General features: G+C 41.2%; 1 protein-coding gene across 1 annotated transcript in view; it reads left to right on the forward strand.

Annotated features, from left to right (window-relative positions):
• The window catches only part of LOC111260992 (adhesion molecule nephrin), a 60,269-nt gene that overhangs the window by 30,648 nt on the left and 5,994 nt on the right, over nucleotides 1-23,627 (forward strand). The window contains exons 5-11 of the mRNA XM_086968542.1: nucleotides 289-546; nucleotides 5,100-5,270; nucleotides 7,263-7,394; nucleotides 8,091-8,260; nucleotides 13,385-13,502; nucleotides 13,792-13,936; nucleotides 18,594-18,760. Coding sequence (XP_086824668.1) covers nucleotides 289-546; nucleotides 5,100-5,270; nucleotides 7,263-7,394; nucleotides 8,091-8,260; nucleotides 13,385-13,502; nucleotides 13,792-13,936; nucleotides 18,594-18,760 — 1,161 coding nt within the window. The remainder of the gene's footprint in view (nucleotides 1-288; nucleotides 547-5,099; nucleotides 5,271-7,262; nucleotides 7,395-8,090; nucleotides 8,261-13,384; nucleotides 13,503-13,791; nucleotides 13,937-18,593; nucleotides 18,761-23,627) is intronic.

A 23,627-nucleotide genomic window follows, 5' to 3' on the forward strand; every position in this document is an offset into this window, starting at 1 on the left:
TGAAGCGTTCTAGTGCTAGATAGACGAGTATTTCTCAAAATGTCGTGACGTTATGACCAATAATGCTTCAGGCTTTTGATCAATGCTTCTTATATATAGCTCCAATATGATCACCCTATCAGCATAACGAAAGTAAGTATTTTTTTTTCCCATTTTCAAAACACCTATTCCTTGTACAGTCCAGTACGTAACACTTCTCCTGGACACGCTTATCAGTAGCATAAATTTCGCTGGCATTTACATTAAATTAGAATTCTTACCTAGCAAAACTCCGGTAATGCTTACGTATATTTGCTTATCTGCTAGGTGAACCATTACCCAAAGTTGTGTGGCGTCGGAATGGCGTTGAACTTGTTAACGGGGGACGCTACACGATCTATCCGAAAAAGCAACTGTTTTCGAATAGTACTCGAGCAATAGTTTATTGGAGCGTTCTCGACATCGGCCGCTTAACCAGAGACGAATTTCGGGTAACCTTCAGCTGTGAGGCTTCGAACCAGATTTCTGACAAACCTCAGGTGGCATCTGTTACCATCGATCTCATCTGTGAGTATTTCCATTGCTGTGTTAACTCAACAACTCAGGACTGAACAGAGCAGTCTATAAAAGATAACCACTATCGTACTAACAGCGTAACTAACGCTCTAATCAATTTATTGTCATCACAACAATTTATTCCACCTTTAAAGTACACGAAGCGGAATGTGTCGCGTTACATTCTAAGGTCAATGGACGCTTACGGACCATCGGCCAAAGTCTATGTTATCTTTATAAATCAAAATAGTAGTTATATCTTCATATATATATATTGACCGTTTTTGCAGACTTCTATGAAACGAGCCGTTAAAAGAAAAAAAAAACGGCTCGTTCCATAAAATCGTTTCTAAAAAATAACATTACTCATAGATGTTATTTAGTGAAGATAACATTATTATAAGTAAATGCATGTACGTATGGTCTCTAAATACGTAGCGACGGCTCTAAATATGTTGGCCGCTTGTACATCGTCACAATTCAGTTTAGCGTAATAGCTCAGAGCTCTGATGCATACCGATCGGCACTAATAACAACTCAATCAGGACGAAAACCGGATCTACCGATCTCAGTCAATTCCAATGTGGAATAAATTACCATGAAATTACATAGAAACACTGTACACAGATACAATGATGACTATGTACACCATGATTTTCGGGGTCATATCATAGTGCGTATTCGACTCGTATACTTCATACGAGCTAGATATTCCCTGTGCAGGCCAAACCATGCAAATCGGTATCGTATGTATAACAAAGTGATGCCGAAACAACATCATAATTTGCCATCCAAACCCTAACGGCCATAAGTCCAAATGCTGGCCCGAAAATTTATTTGGGTCGTACAATGGGAGACCGACTCTTCGAGTACCGACGGCCCTTGCCACACCTTTCTAGATGTCCTAAATGTTTACATGGGTGTGAATGTTTGATGTAAGAGGGTGAGACGATGAAAAACAATGTTCCCTTCTAATATTAACGCCGAAGTGCCGGTTACTTCACTATTTAATCTTTAAGAATATGGCGAACATTTATCGCTGATGGAAGATTTGAACTGCGCATTATGAAATGTTGTTTTGTGTTTATAAAAGAGGGGCGTCCAAGTTAAACTGACGTTTGTTTTAATAATCTAGCGTTTATCCTTTTCATCTGGCTTTGTTCATGCTATCTATTTTCAGAGTGGATTCACAAGACAGCAACAAAGCAAACATTTGCCAGCTCTTAAAAACGCCATTTCTCAATCTGTAGAACCGTTTAACTCCTAAACCTAATTTAATGAGGGTCATACGTTATACCCTCTTGTGGCCCCTCTAATGCTCCCCATGTCACCGTAATGCCTTCGTACTTCCTTCTGCATATCTAGGCGGGCATTTTTCGTTAAAAAAATTAGCACATAGCTATATGTTGGATGGTAGCCACGCCTGGATGATGCGTGGGTCAATGCTTAACGGAAATTTCCAGCCGTATATAATACTTGCCTCGTCGTTCCATCAATCCGCCTATACGGCTTTGTAATAGCAGCAAATTCAAGCGAACAGCACGAAAGTAACACCTAAGACGGCTACAGTAGACACACTGGGAGCTACGTGTCCCAATCTAGTCGAGTGCACGTAACCATACGCGAATACGCATAGGGCCCATAGACGCGTAGCGCACTCGCCAATCAAGTTTCTTTCTGGAGGAAGCGCAGTCGGGTTGAAGGATCACTTCAAAGCGAGCGGAATGATACCACGAACGCGTCCCCTATTGGCCAGAAGCCATGATCCCGACCCGATTCCACGTTTGTCTCTTGGGCATACGACTGACATGGCCGAAGCCGCTATCCAAATCTTGGTGGTATTTTTTTCACTTCGATATTGTTCGTTTGCTCTTGTCGCTGCTAGTAATGCGGCCACCGCTTGTTCTGTTATTCTGGCACCATGGTTGTTTCGAGCTTAGCGCGTCAAGAGAACGAGTCATGCAGTCTGATCGCACCGCGGAGCCCTGAAAGGCCTGTTGCTTAGTCGAGCCAGGCAAGGTATAAGAAGGATCGTTTGGGAACTAGAATAGATATCGAAAAAGCTTACACTCTCCTCACAATGCTAGAGTTGCTGACTATGTCCTACTCGAAAAATCGATTTGTTTCCAAGCAGGAAGCCAAACACGACTGCTGCAATAACGTTCGAGTATCACAGTTACGTATTTAGTAGTTAATCTTAAACAGATCGACTAGATGCAGACTACTGAAATGTGTAGCAGACAATGCAACGCCATGTGATAAATAGACGAGAAAAGATAGTAAGAACTGAATTAAGCCAACACAGAGACCAAGCAAAATGAAGGCTTTCGATTTGCGGCGTATCACACTTGGTTGGCAAAAGAATCGATAAGACAGACTAAATAGTAGGAGATCGCTATTTGTCTATTTAAGACGTGTAGTCGTTTGTATATACTGCATACCCTTGCAAGCTATATAACAGTAATAACAACGTTTTGTTACTAATCTTGGCTCTTGGCGAAGGCTTCATAAATTCCCCAAAACTCAAAAGAGGCATCACATCACCCAGCTTCTGTCAGAGTTGCACACAGGCATGGAAGCAGATCTAGTAAGGATGTATGAGAATGAACAATAGCATACTTTTCCACAATTAATGATCTCGCTTTTCCAGTCTTTAGATCTCCCGTTTAGTCATAAAATTTAGCCAGGTGATCCTCTAAGCTTTCCTGTACTGGCCTTTTTGGCAAACGTCAGGTGCAACCTCACCGATCACTATCTCACCAATGAATAGACCTACTTGTTGGAGCTATCGTTAATACATATCATACTACCGACACTTCACAACCTTTTGAAATCCAAATCAGATGAAGTAGTCCAGAATGAGCGCCTAGTATTATTAAGGCATATGCCATTTTATTGTCATGCGCGCGGTCCTGTTCGAGATCTTATGGAAACAGGTCACGCACGCGTGTCGTATTCAATTCGTAGGCCTCGCCTAATCAATCCGGCCTTAATGCTATGTAATGATTAGTTTCAAATAATGAAGTACTAATTTCGTACCAAAAGATATTGCCTATGTTCTATCCTCACTTAATTAAAATCAAAGGCAGAACCGTACGGCCTTCCTTTATGGGAGCAGTCTTTTAAAAGTATGTAATATGACTATATTTAACGTATTTATGTCGTTTTTAAGGGTAGAAGTAAATTTTATCAAATTGACGTTTATACGTCTTCGCGCTGAATGCCCTTTCTGTTCATAGCCCTTTTTCACGAGCGTATTTTTTTTCGTCTTCTTTGCTCGGCCTGTGCAATTGCCTCGGCAATTACAATTGTGCTAAAAGATCTGATCTATTCCGTAGACCGTAATGAATAGGCCGTATACGGGAAAAATATAGTTAGTGTCTTGCTGTGTAGTCCGAAATGAATTAGAAGCTCACACAAACGGAAAGTTCCACTAGTCGTACACTGCGTATTGATACGGTTACCTCCGTGACGGTCACTGAATATTTTGTAAAGGATAGCAAGACGAAATCTTGTGCTACCACGGTCTATATGTTGTGTGCACGTTCTTCGTACTTGTACAAACAGGCCACTCGAGGTGACTGCGGTCCAGCCGGCTGGCCGTAGCAATTGTTCGCTAATAAGCCAATTTTTTGACCCGGAACACCTCTAATGCAGTAATGGGGAATTCTTGAACTAACGAGGGATCGTTGTGTCTATTGCTCCGCCCTCAGACACAAGTTATTCCACCTCTGTCTATAATTTGCGGCCTATACATTGATCTCTAAGGCCGCTATTCGTTCTCACACTAATTATTTCCGAAAATAGAGAATTATGGCAAATAGAGTCGTTCAAACGAACATAGTGTAAGATATCGTTTTGGCCTCTTCAGGGTGTTTGGCTTTTTTCGTAGTTTGTTTAACACACTCATAATAGAACAGCCGTTCCGGTTTGACGGTGGATCTAGCCATACTGAAATCGATGCATACAATAGCGTCTCGTTGCCTTTACTCCACGAACTTGGGAAACGACAATCTGCTATACCATGAATATAATTTTCATGGAACGTCGTAAACTTTACAGACAACTTTAAAGTATGTGATTGACATTTGTGTATCTTAGATTGCATACGAAACTATGAAATGTCTTCCAAATTAGCTTGTTTTGACCGTGTTTAATTGAACGAAAAAAAAAACTAAGAGCTACTCTTCGAGAAGTGATCGCTCAAAGAGTTTACTTAACAACAAAGTATAAAACGGGCTTTCGATTGTGTCAGTGAGCGGCTATTTCAAAAAGATTAATTAATTATTTGATTCTTTTTTACTTGCCTAAAATATCCTTAATTGGAGAATATACGATAACATATATAATCGAACTCTTTTATTTTTTCAAAGCTATTTTCTAATACCCTTGTCAAATGTGGGTCGCCCAGAAACTCGTATTGGTAGTCACCTTCATTATTAAACATGTAAATATATTTTGAGTAGTTGTTGAAAGGAAACAAATACTCGACTTCGGTGTTTTGGCTAGTAGAAACATGGAGGTAACATTTGTATATGTATATAAAGTATTGTTTTTGCTTGCAGTACCGCCGCTGTCAGTCGAAGTAGAGCACAGTGGTTCCCGCTACGACGCAGGAGCTTCAGCTGAGTTTCGATGTCGCGTTAGTGGATCGAGGCCTTTCCCAGTCGTGACGTGGATCCTCACTTCGAGGAAGATCGAATCGTTCTTCAATGATATTAGCACTGATGACGACGGTACGTATGATCATCTTGGCAGGAGTTGTTCTATTATGATTATTGTTATTTTGGAACACTATTATGAGACAGTGACTTCAACGAAAAGGGTCCTGCTGCGGAAATCTTTGATTTTGCCTTGCATGCCATACGCTTGAATAGCATAAGGTGTCGACTGTCATTTTAGGTAATAACAATTCGGAGCTGTAAACAACCAAAAAGCTGCAAAAGACCCGAGCTCTATATTACTGAAATTCCATTACCTTACGCGAGCCTATCTATGAAAATGCTAGCTAGTCGTTACCCGCAATCCGGCACAAGAGTGGAACGAGGGATTGGTCTCACATTGTGTTATGTTTTATTGTTATCGAAACCTCAAAATGTTCAATGTTTTTACAGAGTAGTTAAGCTCATCTGCTGTACACTGTTGTATTTTATCTAATTTATTTGACAAAATTATGTTCACTCTATGTTACATACATTTTCTAGAAGATCGATAAGATAATATGGAAATCTTATTTAGATTGTATTTGAAATACACAAATTGCTTAATGTTTGGCGAGCGCCTTCGGCGTTATCCGAAGTCGTACAACTCCGAGCTAGGTCTCCGTAGGAGCCGAGGTATCCAACGCAGTAGCACTTCGAAACAAAGAACTCGAAGCACTTTGTTATGCTAAGAGCTTTTAAACAAGAAAACGTATTTTTTCCCAGCTAAAGTTGATGCTGTAGTAAAGATGTGCGATTTAAACACTAGCCAATGTAACAGCTAATATTGTCTGTTTATGTAGCGTTTCTCTTGATCGGCAGCTTGGTTTAGTTATGCCGATTGGATTGGGTACAATGACCCAAAATAGTTCACCGTTAGCGTAAGAGTTTTATGGATGTTCGATTATTGTACGGCTCCGTTCGTCTAAATAACGGCCAACGTCTTAGGGCTAAGCAAAGGGCTCGGTAGATAGGCAATGACCGGATGGGCCTACATCCATATACTACAATGTATAAATGTATGCGAATTGGGCGCAAACATTCGACTATTGTGATGTTAACAAATTGCACTGGAAGACGCGAACGCGTCAGCACCGCGTTTCTAACTGGGATCAGCTGACATTCCGTGAATATCTAATAAAATTCCTATTAGGTAAAACGCATACGTTCATACACATACACAAAAACCTAGCACACCTAGTAATAAATCGGGGTGCGATATGTTTTGGGCATATATGAATAGGTCTGACATCGCTTAGATAAACGACCTAGTTCCATTCATCGGTTGCGTGCTCAGTGAACGACGACAATAGGAGACAACTAAGCTCGTCAAGCGTAAATAATGCCCCTCGTAAAAACGTTCGCACAAAACTGGTCTGATTAAGTGGGCATTTTTAATCAAATAATACGTTGAAGACATTAATTAGAAATAGCATCCGGCAAAGTGTGTAAGCTAAATGCTCGTACTGCGCTAATACTCCTCAGAAAAGTCATAAATATATGTGTATGTGTATAATTTAGCTAACACAGTATTATGTGACCATTTAAAAACAATCTGAGTTACGCCTAGAGGTTACTAATTATCTTTATTAAGTTAGCATGTATCGCAGTGACATTTCCTTTGAGCGACATCGTGCAAAAATCGTGCCCATGTCCAAGTGCGGTAATCGCTACGGAACGTTGGCCTGCTTTGCGCAAGTTAAAAGACGTCGTATTTAGAACGGGCTTACTGAACGACACTACCTACTACAAGTTATTTAATGAATCTAAGGTGTCCCTGTTAGCGTCCCTAGCCGTTATCGGACGTCCAAATAGGAAAGAAATCCCGCTCAGATGTTGTATAGATCGTGCGTTAATCATAGTACGTGAATTAAATTCGGGCTGTTTCTTCAGACAGTATAGAAATATATAGAAAAGCGAACAGACAAGACTCCTTTGTGTTTCTCTATTGGTTAGCAGCAAATTTTCACTAATCACATACTAGTTTAACTATCATTTTTGCTATAATTATTCTTTTGTCTTCGTCAGGTAACACAACGATATCGACACTACTTTTGCATATGAGTCCTCAGGAGAATGGACAAAAGCTAATCTGCCGTGCTAGCAACCATCAGTTGCCGGGAAGTACATGGGAGGACTCTGTTTTACTCAACGTTCTTCGTGAGTATCAACCCCCATCTCCCCTCTCCCTCTCTCTCTCTCTCTTTCTCTCGTACAATTGTAGGGAGGATTCGTGTGATTGCGAGGTCGCAATTGATATACCCTGTGCAAATCTATGGCATTGCCTCGCGCGGGATTATCGGGTATCGGCTCTTTTAATAGATGACAAAGCTGACTACCCAAAAGACCTCTCGAATTGTTCTCATATGGATTATGCGAATTAATTAGTGCGTGCGCTGCCGTTTATTGACGTAATAAACGCAATGATATTTTAACACGTTTTAGATGCTAATTGCGTTCATCGTAATACTACACTGTTTGCATTGCGGAAAATTTCCTAATTATAATTGACTCTACGTTTCGACATTTAGTCGTCCGGTAGAGTCGTTAGGTATTTTATCAGATAGCCTGCTCTCAGCACGAAACGAAAAGCCTGTCTCTGTCCGGATTCGAGCCTAGACCACAACATGTCTCTGATATTGACACGCAAATACGTTACCCACTATCCTATTACCGGGACTAATTATAGTTACCTGAAATGCTTAGAGGTTTTTGATAGCTAAACAAACGTTTTAATTATTTCCCATTTGTATTTACGTGGACGTGTAGAGTAATAAGACAAAATGATTTTCTTGAAAACCAAGCTAATAGTTCGGTTTTCTTTTTACTGCTCTGGCTATGCGATTTCTTTTGTAGATCCCCCAATCGTAAGTCTGTCTTTAGGTGAAGGACTATCACTGTCCCGCTTGGTTGAGGGCAGTGACGTCTATTTCGAATGCTTAGTATCTGCCAACCCGCCCCTCAATCACATCCGGTGGACGCTCAACGACCGGGAACTTCCCCAAGATCCGGACATTGTCTTGCAGGTTAGATGCATTTCATACCGCATGGAACGTGTAGTAGGGTCAGGCTGATGAAGAAGTTCTAGAATCCATAACGCTGGTACGATAGTCACTAAACGGATTTCAAACAGGTTCCAGTGCAGACTAGCATAGATATCGAAAAAGCGTTCGTAGGTCAGGAACAGCGCATATGTATGCAGGATAACCTTTAGGATTCTTGATTTGTTTATTTCCTCTACATAGCCCTTTTTCCACAAATGGATGAGTCGTTTGTTCCAGATTAATACGTATTTATTTAATCGTTTAATTTCAAGTTGTCCTTTGCGAAGTAATCTCCACCGGACACAACACACAAATTTGATCGCTGGCACCGCGATTCTCACCGCGGCCAGCGATTCTCTTTCGATCATGTCGAAACGCCCTCCGTCCAGGCGTTCCTCTAGTTCAACAAGTAGGAAAAATTCGTAGGGGGCTAAGTTTAACGAATACGAGGGTTCGGACAACGTACACGTTAGGTTTCTTTAGCGACAATCGCTGTGCGATTCGTGAAGTGTGGGCTAGCGTCACAATTCAGATGTTTTGCGTCGAGCAGACTAGCTCAGTCTTCTTAAAGCTTCTCGATGATATTGCTTGGCGACTGTGGAGCTGGATGGCGGGAACTCATAATGAAGGATCTCTACTGCTCGAAGAGAGCCATGAGGAGCGCCACGTTCTCGCCCGTAAACGCTATCACACGCCTTTCAGAATAAGTGTCGTCTTCAAGGGACCCAAGTGCGTTTTCGACAGGCTTGAAGACACCTGTTTATTTAAACTTTACTTGGTATATATATATATATATATATATATATATAATATATATATATATATATATATAAACCATATACCAAGTAAAGTATAGGAATTCAGCAGTGTACAAATCTTACTAATCTTATTTTTTGTACAAAAATATAATGTACGTTCGTAGCTTCACTTGGGAGGATCGTAGAACGCTACATTGAATAAGTACTTCGATGTACTTAATCTCATAGGGAAAACTCAAAATTGCTCATGTACCGAATGAGCAAGGAAGTCCTGTTTTTATAACATAATTTTTCACCCTCTTTATATTGGTTTCGTAATTTTAAACCCGAATCATTAAAAGACATAGTGTAGCAAACGAAAGCTCCTATAACACATAGAGGCTAAACGGACTATCAACATGAGCGAACACTGTGCATCTCTAGACCATGCTCTTACCAGCAATGATACAAATAGATTCACTATCATGTCGGCGTTTGCCACTGTCCAGTGTCATCCTACATGAAACAGGTTCAATGTTAGCCCACCTTATGTTAACGCTGGTATTCTTTCTGAAGATAGCCCTAACCTTGAACAAATTGCGTATCACGACAAAGCCCACGACTATAACTGCCGGAAGCTGGAGATAGCCTCTGCTTTATGCACATATACTATCACTAGGTAGAGTCCGTTCTATCCGTTATTTCCCCCAATGTAAGTAATGGGGATTTTCTGTTTTCGTTATCCAGAGAGGAACGGAACCTCTACGATAAGCTTACCGATTGTCGGAAGAAAAAAGGAACTCTGTGAAGCGGTTTGACCAGCGGTCACAAGAGAGAAATTGTACTCCGACTTTTTGTATTTTTGCATTTCCGTCCATGGTGCAACCTTACAAAGTAAGCGAGTTCTAGAGCAAACTCTTTGTTATCTTCCTATATGCAAGTTCTTACGAAACTCAACCCTATAGGCCATATCTGTAGGTCCAAAACCTCAGAATGTCGTATCTAGTAAGAAGCATAAAAAATATATCCCTTTTGGCGTTCAGTAGAAATAAACGTGAATTGTACATTGCCACGAATTAAGAAAATTATTGACGTTTGCATCATTATCGATACGTATACGTTTACAACACGTAAAGACCACACGGCACAATTGTCATCTTATAATTAGCATTAAGCTAAGTATGTGCTATTGCCTTTATTATGTTCACAATTCCGTTTTATACGCGTTCGATCTAATTAAGAAAAGAAGAACCTCCCCGATTCTTCATTAAGGCAGTATTCGCGCTGATAATCAATCAGGTACCATTAAACAGCCCATCCATTCTGAGGATTCACTAGCCACGTCCGTTCTATTTGTCTATGGGCCATATGGTTTTTCTATAGAATCGCATCATATTACAGTCGTTTTCGTTATTTTCTATTACGGTGTACATATGAGGGCAGTATGTTTTAAATCTAGGCATGTGGGTAACTTCTATAACTGCGATCAGTACCATCATCATCGGTAGATTTGGCCAGAAGTGTTGGGTTCTTCTTGACCAAAATTGTGGCACTTAGGATCGAGATCGACAAAACAATTTCTATAAAATTCACTACTAGGTTTTGTGTAGGTCAAGGGCTTGCGCGAGCTCTTTTTTTTGTGCAATGAAATTACGTTTACCTCGACATGAGTTAAACCGCTCTTAACAACTATTAACAAGATGGGGCAACTACACCCACTCGGATTCCCACCATAGAAAAAGCATCTGCCCTTTTCAGCTCGATGTGTCTTATTATCGATAAGATAACTAATGTCAATAGGGGACCTCACTGGCAACGAGAGAGAGAGTATTGACCGAAGTACAGCCTCGCGAATTGGTACCCCTTTTTTTTTGCTAGCGCATTTTACGTTTCAGGTATAATTTCTTAATTTAATTATTAAGCTGTAGAATGACGGCGTGAAAATGGGGCGTGATAGGCAGGGCATGATGAGCGGGTTGGGGTGCGAATAACACTATTATCGTAAAAAACTGCGCTCTTATCATACTCGGTTATCATTTACCAAAATCGAGTAGTTCTTTATGATTATTTAGTTTATATTAGTACATAGCGTATCGTGGTAGTGGCTATTTTGTCGTATAGCCAACATCCAACTCTTCATGAAGGTTGCGGTGATCAAAACAGATATCTTATTCATTCAATTATGTTTTGTGTCAATATCGAATATATAACAGGAGCGGATAATAAAGCGAATTATAATAAGATAATTATTGTAAGCTTGTCCTTTTTAAGAACTGGGAGACAACTGTTAACGTAATACACCAGCCGTTGAATCAAATCAATACAGCCTTGTTATGGGAAGATGTCGACCGTGGTAATTTGTTGCGTCCTGGTGGGATGTTGTAGGAATCACGCGAACATCCCTTTGGGAAGAGGGCAATCGCTTATGGTATCGGGCTATACTGCTTCAAGTTTTCTGTCGCAACTTCTGTCGTCTTCTGAGCCCTGTCGCAATAACAAAGGGGACAAAAGTATGCGACTTATAATTGTAAAGTAAGCAAATAGCAATGATCCGAAATATGGTAGAATTTTTATTGTATCATATATATTGATTTCTTTCGGCATCGTCCAAAGTAGGCCATGTCTAAACGGCGTCGAAAGCAGGAGAAACCGTAAAATATTATAAGAAATATAAAAAGAGGCCCATTGAAAAGAGATCTTGACAGCGCACAATATGTAATAGATTTCTACACAAGTAACATTTTAGCAATGTACGCTTCCACAACAATAAATAGCTTCCACAGCTTCATACAGCATTCTAACCCATAGCCTTTTTTTTGAATTTCTAACAGTTTTTGTGTCATGGTAACATGTTTCGTATGTCGAGTATCAAAGGTGCTACAAACTAGTCCACATATATAATCCCTTGAAATGTGTTATGTTAGTTTCAAACAAAGTTCGGTAAAGTAACAGTGATTCATCGTATCTATGTACAGATTGTGGCGAAATAGTGATGTTTCTGTAGCATTCACAGATCACAATTCATCAAATCGCTAGTACACAAAACTGACCAGATCGGCGGGTTAGGTCGCCGGATTTCAGGGGCTTCCGTCAGCTTGTTCCCAGCCTCCCTATACGTTGGTTTTTCAACTATCCTGCTCAAGCAATGCATCCCTTTTTCGTATCGGCCTCACTTAAGCTAACTTCCTATTTACGTATAACACGCATTCCCCTACCTTCTGCACCCTCTGCTCATTTATTTGCCTTTAGTTAAAGACATACTTACTTATCGTTCAACCGAAGCCGAGCTGATCTCTTCCGAATTGCTCCATGAGATATGGTTGATACTGCGAGTCACAGAACGGAAGTCGGATAGGCCAAGTTGCTGTGGACACGAATGCATCCACTAGACCATTATGGTGCTTTACCTCAAGACGACATTTCAACGTTGCCTGACGCACATGTGAACAGAGCTCCATATTAGATATAGGCCTTATAGACAGTTGCGGACAGTAAATTCGCTAATCCGTAAGTGATCTCACACGATTTTATTGGAACGGGACATGCGGCCAAGCGAAGATAAAACCTATTAGAAGGAACAGTATTCGTTCGAAGCGATAATTGTTCCACTAGTGCTTCAAGTTAGTCTTTACTTGATAGTTGGTGCACATAATGGCTGCATTTAGGCACACACAGGTTCGTTAACAATGTTTAAACATACAGACAGATGCCCCTGCCTACGGTAGCTCTCGTTAACTAGACACAGTCGCGTGCATAGGTTGCAAGGATAGCAACAGCCTGATACGTGTCCCAGGGCTAGGTTTCAGCTATTTGACAGGTTGTGTCGTTCGAGACTTCTTAAGAAAGGGGCGACTTGAGCAGATGGTTGGCTGTCGTAGAAAAAAATCACGCAGCTCAACCATGACTATTCGTTTATCTTATTATAGATGGAGTTCGTGGTCTCTGCGTGACTACGTGGAGAGCTTCAGCCTCGACACGTGGGTGCTATAGAAAGCAGAGCGCAGAGATCAACAGTAGATTTCTACCGAAGGAGGCTGTCATTAGGGATGCAACGTTGGCGATTTTCGTAAACAAACGCGTAGATTATCGAGAGCGATTTGTAAAGCTGTTATGACTCACTGTGTAAACGAACTGTGGTTTTTCTCACCATCGACCCACATGCGACCGAAATGAAAGGCTTTAAAGCTAAACTGATAATGTCTAATTTGCTCTAGATTTGTCACTCGAGATCTAATTGATTGAGTTTTGTGTGAATTTGCAGTCCAGCATTTACAATGACCTTGTTACTTGGAGCCGTGCGCTGTCGAAGGCTATTCAGTCCGATAATGTGTCAGTTTTAACGCGACCCAATCTGTTCTGGCTTTTCTAGGGCACCTATCTCGCTCTTCGCAATGTGTCCGCAGTTAAACTCAACGGTCGCTTGAACTGCGATGTCTCGAACTCCTTAGGCAGTATGCGGAGCAACGACGTCGAACTACGCATTCAGTGTGAGACTCAATCAGATACGTAATGCTAGTATTAGAAATCATTTCCGCGATAGCTTAGTATAGATAACGTCTGGTAATTTCGGGACGCGTTGTGCTCTAGGTCCGAAGGTGACGGGTTCCGGCGCTACCAGATGTAAAACTCAACACATAAAGTATCACTGATGATAATAAAAACGCAATGCTAGGGCTTCTTCCTCCATTTCGTATGCACTTGCCAAAAAAAAAATATGCTAGAGAAAAAGCAACCTAATTACGTTTCGATGGGTTCCATTTGCCCCTCCACCCATAGATCCACCGCGCTGCCGAACGGAGGTCGTCGAGGCACACTATCGATTTACGTCTACAAAATCGCCGCTTATTATTCGTTGTCAAATGGACGCGGACCCACGTGATCGGCTCGTCTTTAGCTGGTTTGTGCGCAACGCTACTAACGGGTGCGTTAACTGAATATATATGACGATTTTAAATCTGTTGACCCGTTTCTCCCAAAAGCTGGCTCCTTCCAGGGCCGAGCCCCATAGATTGACCTTTGGAGAGCTCTTATATTAAGAGTATCTAATTTACTTTGTTTCGGCAATTGATAGTCAGCCCGGTCAATGGGATAAGACTTGCGAACGAGGTAAAAAAAAAAAACTACAGATCAAGGTTCTATAGCTTGCATAGTCTTTGAAATAAGTTGGGCGACTTACGAAGCTAAAGAAGTTATTTACTTGGTCCGGCATGACGAAGTTTCCCTGTGGACAATTTTACCTGCGTATAGCTATTCGATACATGTCCGAACTAAGCATAGCACAGAGCTGCGCGTACACACTTTTTCCACTATATACATATTATAACCAGAGAAGCACTTTTTATAGAGGAGACTAGAAACGAGGTGTTCATGATACTAGCTTAAAATGGTGCCAGGCTAGAGTCGACGATGATATAAGTCAATCTTACCTGCCTAGGATATATCCGTATGCTGGATCGCTACCAAGTGATGTAAAGCTCATCGAATACGCTGGCAACCTTCACATGTATTATACAATTATACATCAATGTTCTTATGAACTGCCGCAGGACGCCATGACGGGAATTTTTGGTGACTGTCATTAAAATGCGACGCTTTTTCAAAATCAATGTTTGTACTTCTGAAAAATTGAGCCTCTACCCTTGTGTAACTGTGAAATATAATGGTATCACGCTCCCTCTTGCTGCTGTGAACAGAGACAATACTCAACTGGATTTGAACTAATATCTAATAAAAAACTAACCAAATCTTTGGATTTTTTTGGATAACAAATCAGGAAAATCTTGGAAAGAAATTTTTGGATATTAGATCATAAGGATTCCAGATGTATGGTTCGTTTATAGAAATGAATTGTCTTATCAAAGCTACTGTTGTACAGTTTAGACGTTTCACCCACCTGAAAGCGCGCTAATTTAATTAAAAGTGCTCGGACACTAAAAAGTTCACTAATTCAGTTGTACACTCGACAAATAAAGCATGTTTTATAGCTATCATCTCTGATAGCGACGTGCACGTGCACTCGTGCAAATCCAAATAGCGATCTCATAAACCACCTTCTAATATCACAACGGCCACAATCCGCTCAATTCAAAATAATAGCTCAAGCTAACTTTTACATAATGTATCTCGGTGCATTCCAGATGAACTTACGAGAACGGTACACTTGTTAGTCCCGTACACGTTAATACATTATATATTGCAGGAGGCAACTTCTTGCTGTGTTCCTGCATACTGTGCCCTCTACCGTTGCATGCCTCCCCTTTAACATGCTGAAACTGTACTTGAGTCTGATCTATAATAGTTTAGCTCAGAGTGAACACTCGCTAACCGAATACCCCTGACAAACGTACCTAAGCTAGCAGAATCATCACAACAAATGCCACGAATAATAGTCAGACACTTTATATAGTGGCAAGCGGGAAAAGATGATAAAGCAGTGATTCGAGAAAATGGGCAAACACTTAAAGCGAGCAATGTATAAAGATTATCGTAGAAATACGGTTTTCTTTTTTTTTTCAGTTGTCGTTTGTGGCTGCTGAGGGCTTCGGAGGCCTAGGTGATCTTGCGTGTTTAACTTTTGCTTGCCTGCCAGGTGGCCGGCTGTACACATATCGGCATCTCCCACTTGCTTAACTAATCTTTATTTTATCGTTTCGTTTTAATAGAACACGGCATAAAGAAAATACGTACTATAATCGAACTATATTATATTATCATATAATCTTTCGGATCGCCACTGATTGCTATTCAGGTTTCGTTATCGACTAACAGAGCTATCCGTATAGACATGTTTTCTCAGATTACCAAACAAGGGTACCCAAAAAGTTTTCAAAAGCATTCCTGAGTTATTTCGCCCCCTGTTGTTTTTGTCGGATTTATGCCGTATAATCAGCTTTCGGTGACGCTAATTAGATGATATAATTTGTACCTGGCCTAGGGGTTTTTTGGGATATTTTGAATTTTTTTAATATTCATAAATGCTAAATAGTGCAGTAATGAAACGGTACTTTCTAAAATAATTTTGCTATTCGGGGATACCATCGTAAATGCATGAAACAGATTAGAGGGACAGAGCAGACGATTCGGAGACCATTTACTCATCTAGCAGTTCGCCCTCTACAGTCGGGGCATAAATCTGTCAACGACACCCACAGCACGATGGCTGTCAGCCAGAACAGAGTCCTGTGATTTGGTAGATTTCATGAATGTGATCGTGTCTGTCTGATTTTTCGATATATAGTTTATTAGTTTAAAAGGAAACATTTCCAATACAACAAACTATTGGCCTAGCAAATCGATCGAAAACTTGCTGTTGCTGCCCCTGCTGCTGTTTCGTTGGATTTAGCCTTAAGAAGGCCAAAGCGAAAAGAGCAGAAAAAGCTCGCGTCATACTTCGTTCTGCATGTATCACCTTTAGCACGAACAGAATGAATCGTTCAATTCAGCTAAGACTAGATGTTAAATTTTCTGTTTACTCATTCTAGCATTTTTAAGATACAGAGGTCAGTATACAGAATGAATAGTGGCCAATTTCATTATGAATTCGACTAAGAACGGGGGGCCGACGTGGTCTGGGTGGCCAATGGGCATCTCTGAATATGGTGCTACACAAACCATGAACATGGCACCATCGCAGATTCAAATTCAATTGCCGACAAACCATTCTCATGACATGCTATCACCATTTTGTTCGATAGGTCTGTTGGAGAAAACCCAGATAAGATCTGCCTGAAGTAATGTTTAGCGGCTTAAAAAGAGGACATAAAAAGTTGAAGTAATATAGGGCAGGCGAGAAGTTTCAGAGATTCCTGGCCTGGCAGTTTAAATTAAGCTTGAATTAAGCTCTCTGATGTAAATATACGCCTATCTATAGACGGTCCTTACCCTCAGCGCTTCGCCAACATTTATGCTCAGATAGAATGATTAGCTCGGATTGCTTAAATATCTATCTTGTACATACTCTACAGATTTAGCAATTGAACAGGCCACCGAAGTACCAAAAGAGGACATGTCGTCAGTCATCTGGCTAAATATGGAGCCTCAGCGACGATCTCGGTAGCAGTGCAAAGCCAATTCGTCAGCGAGGTGTAGTCACGGATTATGCTATTCGGTACGATATGGCAGACGATTTGTGGGCCCAAACACCGCCTGTCGCCTTTATCCTAGTCGAGCATATTTACCTACCGTGTAAATAGCATTTGAATGACGAGTTTGTGTCAACGATGAAGTGTGCATGGGTCGTCATCACGACGATGTTTGCGCACTTAACTATTCTACCAACGTTGGCGGCGGTATGACTGGATCTGTACAGTTCCGGTACAACATGGACGGATTTCTCTGTCTAATACGGTACCAGTAGGTGGGAGATAAGACCTGTTTTTCCGGCCGGTACCACGGTCGACACGTAGATACAAAGATAATATTCAGTCACATACACATCGAGAATACGTATTTCTCTCTGCGCGCACTCGGCCTCTACACTGAACTCGTTTGTGCACTCAGTCACGAAACGTGTCTGACACGTTTCGTGACTGAGTGCCACATGACGTATTCACGTCACACGACGCGTGAATACGTCATGTGATGTCGAGGCAGTAATAACATCAACTAAACATTAGAGCGTTACGTGTATGTAAGATAATGTATATAGTTTAGGGGTGTGAAGTCAGACTTTGTAGAAGGTGCGTCTAGCAATGAATAAAGTGGCCCATTGCATCAGGCTTTTAAGAAGACGAACACCAGCTATTGTCCTATAGACGAGCGTCTATGTTACAATAATCGTCCAGTGGAATTGTGGACAAATCTAGAAGTTTGAGAAATAGAAAGAAATCATAGATACGGAAGGGTTTTAGCTTGGTCCTTAAAAGTGCATTAGGCCAAATATATGCGCAATTCCCCGGGTTGGTTCAGGGAGCCTTTCAGGTGTAGAAGGTCATGAGTGCTTGCGAACTAATACGGAAGCTCTCAAATGGCCGTTTCAGTAAGTTTCGAAAGTTGCAGTTTCAGAAAAACCGGCATTTTGGACTAGATAGATATATAATTGCTGTAGTGAGGCCGTGTTAACTATAACTAGTCATCCTAAGCCATTGAAAAGCTGACGCTGCTTTGTCCATAGAACCAAATGAATTGAACTATGTTGAAATGAAGTCTATGTAAGCTCGAAAAGCTGCGAACTCGTTTGTGTTACGTTTTACATTTAATATAGGTGTGTCGACTATTTTTTTTCGTGAGTTGTAGCGGTGGTAACGCCAAGTTTCTCACCGCGCAAGCTTCTAATGTCTGTATGAAAACGATGCTTTCAACACTTGAATAAATAATATGCTTGTTTCCTAAGCATTAGTTTACATTTACGAGGAACTAATTAACTTCTTTGGCTACGTACTCGATCTTAATTAGACAATTAAGTTATGCTAGCCTTATAACTGTTGCAGAACAACACATGGTTCAAAACTGTGGCCTAATGTATGGGAGTTTCCGCTCCCAACTTATGCAACGACGGGCTCACACAGAGCTAAAGGACGATACTGACTTTTGTCGCCACCACTTGTAGAACTTAAACTTCCTGAAAATTCTTCTTGCAGCGAACGCCGCACTCTTCGCGACCATAAAGCAATGAACGAATCAACATCTGTTCTGTTCTATACGCCATCGTCGATTTCTGAGGAAGCGGACCTTGAGTGTTGGGCATCGAATGCGTTGAACCGGTCTGACAGAGCCAGACCCTGCGTCTTCCACGTACAACCATACGGTATGGAGCCACGAACTGCATCTAGTAGGTTGCCTGCTTCGGCCATTTTTAATTCTCTAATGGGAGCATGTCGTATTTGAACATAGTGTTGTAGGCACAGAGTTGACATAACGCTAGGTGAGCCGAAATAACGCATGCCGTATAAGAACTTAAACCGCGGTATGCGTATAGATTCTGCAGACTACTTTATAGTACCGAAAACGTTCAAGCGTTTAGTATGTTTTATTGATCCCACATATATAGTGGTAAGAGGCGTGATTTATGCACAACGAGAACACGCTTCAATCTAGGCCCTAATTAAAAACGATAACAATATTAGTAATCGCCTGGGTCCAGCCTTGAGAATCGTGGAATACGGAACTCCGACGGGATTCGGCGCTCTGACTCTTATCAATCGGTTTGGGTCTGTGGTAAGCAGCATGTTATTTAGTTTGTTTTCAAACAACCATATGTATTTGTTATGGTTCATTTAATGGTGCCTCTTGCTTTCAGCTAAGAATCCGATTTGAGGGATACAAAGTGGTTGTAAGCCAATGTGTTGTTCCCTCGTAGGTGGACACTTACAAGAATTCAGTATTAAGCTTTTATGCACAAATATGGTTCAGTCGCCAAATACTACCTACCGGTTGGTAGGGGGACAAACATGGATATAGGCGCAAAAAAAAACTCCTTTGGCATTTGTAAATAATAATCCCACCAGTGTCGAAATTTCGTTCATTAACGCTTGACTTGGAAATTATTAGAAGCTTTCATAAATTAGATTCTCTATATATAAACACGATTGATTGTTAAAATTTCCAGGAATAATAGAGTTTTAGCAAAAGTACAGATAGGTACTTTTATATAAAAGTCATTTGACATTCAAGTGTGGCTTTTTTAATTGAGCAATAATCTTCATTTAAAGTTTAGCTCGCGGCTACAAGTGTTAAAGGTTTTAAACATATAGTAACTTTTTTTTTAGCTAATCACATCCGTAGTATATAAAAATTGATGCGACACCTAGTTAAGAGGGTAGTGGGAAAGGCTAAGCCATAAGTTCGATCAAACATATACCTCGCTGATCGTTCGTCCGTATAGACTTCGTCATGCAAGATCCAGTGCAATTGCACTAGTCGTAATGTGTACGCCCTTATCGATTCCTAGCAGATCCTGACCACCTGGCGGTAGGAATTGCAGCTTGTGCAACAATAGGCTAACGTCGATCTATCAGGATTTTTCTCATCACCCCCGTTCCCTGTAAGGATACCTAACGCTACGCCTTTATTACTTCTGTGGCCCGTTGTTGGCGCTGTCATAGTTGTCTATTACGAGCAAGTCGGCTCCGCGTTACCAGTACCATGTATTCTCTTTTTTTTTTTTTTCGTCTCGTATCGGATCCTCATCATTCGACCAGACGTATTCTAGGACCTTCAGGTTACCACCCGTCTGTTTGATACAAAGCTTCATGCACACACACACCCAGACACACACACACACACACAAACATACATACGCACACACACGCACATATATATATATATATATATATATATGATGGCGTAAAGGCACAAGGGCGATGAGGTGTCTTGTTTCGTGTTCGCGAAAAAGCGCGTCGTCTGTCAATTTAGCGTTAACGTTATGAGATGTAGTTCGGCTTGCTACTACAGTGAGACATCTATAGCCATCATTCTAACCACGCACACGCCGCTGCCTTTACATCGTTCCCAAAGCGGCTGACTCACACCAATGGACCGAGCCGCTGTCAACGCAGTAAAATGGACACATACAGTCCGGACCAAAGACGGAGACAGACCGGGGGGTAGGGCAGCGTTACATGAAGACTTACGTCAGAGGGAACCAACGTTCTGGCATTGTGTCGAAACCGACGGCGATCGTACGGCGCTGTGTCCTGTCACCGCACATTTACTTTGTTCTATTGAAACATAGTGTGGCTTCTGGTTGGAGACAATACCTTTTTAGTATAGCAGGACAAGACGCTGGTTAACGCCTGTCCCAGGTCCTATTACAACGATCCTCCACGACGATGCAACGGCGAGCGTCACAGGTGCGAGTAGAACGTTCTGCTGTCAACAATAGAAATTCGAGAGGGAAATACTACCTGACACTGCGAGCACCATAGCGCGGCAGCGAACGCTCTTGTTGCCGCTATTCTCTGAAAGCCGCATAGAGTCTCAGAGTAGTCGATACGTTCGCGTAGAAAACGATGACCAGCTAACAAAACGAGCATATGTAAATCTTTGATTCTGCTACTTCTTCGAAACGCATCGCAATGACGCCAGGGGGGTCCTGGACTCCATTACGAGGCTAATGGATATACGTTAGTAATGACGGACTGCATGAAAGTGCAAGCAACGCAGTGTGGAACTAAAAACAAAAGAGAGAGAGACAATTGATCCGATGTAACTTTTATGTCGGATAATTAAGTAGGCGAACATGTCATCACTACACCATTTCGACAACAATTGTACCTAACACCGTATACACACCTTTAACACAGATATCTCCACCAAACGAATACTACACCGGTTCTCTGGGGCCTGCAAGATTCGAGATAAGCCACCTTGTCCTATCGAAGACAACTGTTACCGTGTTGAACTTGCAACAACACGCGTTAGTAAAATCTGATTATAAAACTAACAACACAGAAATGTATTTCAATATTTTTTTAATCTACTATAATTCGATATGTAAAATGCGTTTTAGGAAGCAAACATTATGCCTGTCATTTCTTCTATGATTCCTATCGTTACTATGAGTTGCCTTCTCGTCCATTCGACGCTTGAGTATTCATAGTTTGTAAAGGCACGGGGCACAGCCCTCGTTCGTGCATTTGTAATTTCTCTTCAAAGGAAGATTCAGCGGAAAGGCTTTATCGGCTAGATGCGGCCGAAAAACATTTCCAAATTTATCGATAGGTACCAAAAATATAGTCTGCACTACTGTCTATACAGTTGAGCAGAAGGAGTTAAGAATGTTTTGCTTTTGTGATGTTTTGTAAAAATCGTTATTGAAAACAGCTTCTTTTTTTTGAAACCTAACCTGTGAGGGATTTTCTGTTCCGCTCGCGACGAGCCATCGTGACCGCTGTAAACAACTTGTTCTTCGCCTAACGTTTTCAACATACTATGCACTTTTATCTGTAAGCACGTATTTCACAGACATGGGGTAGTCGTAGATCTTGACAGCGATCGTGATAAGGAGGTTTCCTATCTCGGCTGGTTGCGGTAGCAGCAAAAGTGCGATATCGATACCAAGATAATGGAACGTTAACAATTACCTCACTATACGCGCGCATATATTGCTAGCTTATTACTTCTATTGTATTCAACTGGGATATTGGCATAGTTGGCTGACTAGCGAAGTATGCGTGGATCTTTAGCTAGAAATAACTATCGATTTCAATGCTAATCTTTACAAATCTTACACTCTCTATCAACTATTATGGAAAAGTTTGAAAGTTTGCGCGCATATATGAACATTATGTGCTTCAAATATTATCAGCTACCATACGATGGCTGACTTGACAAAAGTGAAATGAAAGGTTCCCCAACGGGAGCGTCAAAAGCTGCTCCAACTAATATCATTTGGGATCGGAAGTTTTCTTCTTCTATCTTTCTAGCTCCGAGAAATTGCTATTCGAACTTTTGCAGATCTGCGAGCTACCTTCGTGCAGCATATTTCCGAGATTACTGCTCTGTTGTATACCTTCGTGTCGCATTTTCGAAAGTCCCAAAACTATATTGTTTGCATATACCTACATACGCATACATGCCATTCTTACAAAGCATATTTTTAATCTCTATCAGAGTATTCAGCCAACGTTCACTTGGCTTCGTTCGCTGTCTAGTTACCGTTGACACATTGGTTGATTCCCCAGTGGCGACAAGCTCTGTTCACCTCGTTCAGCGACGACCAACCATCGTTTACGATGATCTAGACGCTTATGCGGAGTGCAGATCGATCAGTCAACGGTTGGCCTTTAACACAGGCAAACTAACGGAAAGATATCCACCGACATGATGGTTACAGATACTGTTGAAATGTACAACTCTGTTGGAAGATGGTGAGCACGAATTCGAAGTTTCTGCTCAATAGCGAATTAACAAAGTTCCGTTACCACTAGACCCGTGCAAAGACGCTGGTCGTGTAAGAACCGTTGCAGACGAAGGGACACTGCTCTCATTTTTATGGTTTCTGTGATTCTAATGCCTACAAGTACGTTTATTTTTGGCTTTCACTCCTGTCCTCTGTACCCTCAGCGCATCAGAGACAGCCGCAAATTTCCTTTTTTCTGGTTACAACAGGGAACTAGTGGTATGGTAGTGGGGTTTAACAGCACGAAACGCCCCTATATATATATATATATAGACACTTGATAGGGTTTTCGGCGTTTTTTCTGCGACACGACGTGAGTTGCACACTCGACAACTAACGTCTGACTTTTATATAGCCGTACACGTTCGGTTTGGCCAACTAAATAAATGTTCTACTTATGGAAATAGAATAACACGTGGAACCGCTCTATTGTTTGCTAGATAAAACTCTACCAAGCTCATATAGAGAAGAAATAATCTGGTATTTTTGTCGCGAAACCACTTCAGGAAACATTCGGTGGTCGGCGAGATAATGATCATGGTCGGAAAAACACAAACGTATGCTCTTACGCGGTTTATGACAACTCATATCTTTATTCTTTTACTACTGGTAACGTTGCGACCACGACCTGTAGCATAGACATATCCTCTCGTTCCTGTAACTGCACCGATGTGAACTTTTTCTCATAAGAAATCCTAACAAGCACAACGTCGAGCCGCTGCCATTAGGTTCGGATGATGGCATTATACACCACATGTATAAAATACCGAAC

This window comes from Varroa jacobsoni, unplaced genomic scaffold (assembly GCF_002532875.2).
Source record: "Varroa jacobsoni isolate VJ856 unplaced genomic scaffold, vjacob_1.0 scaffold_56, whole genome shotgun sequence".
Lineage (NCBI taxonomy): Eukaryota > Metazoa > Arthropoda > Arachnida > Mesostigmata > Varroidae > Varroa > Varroa jacobsoni.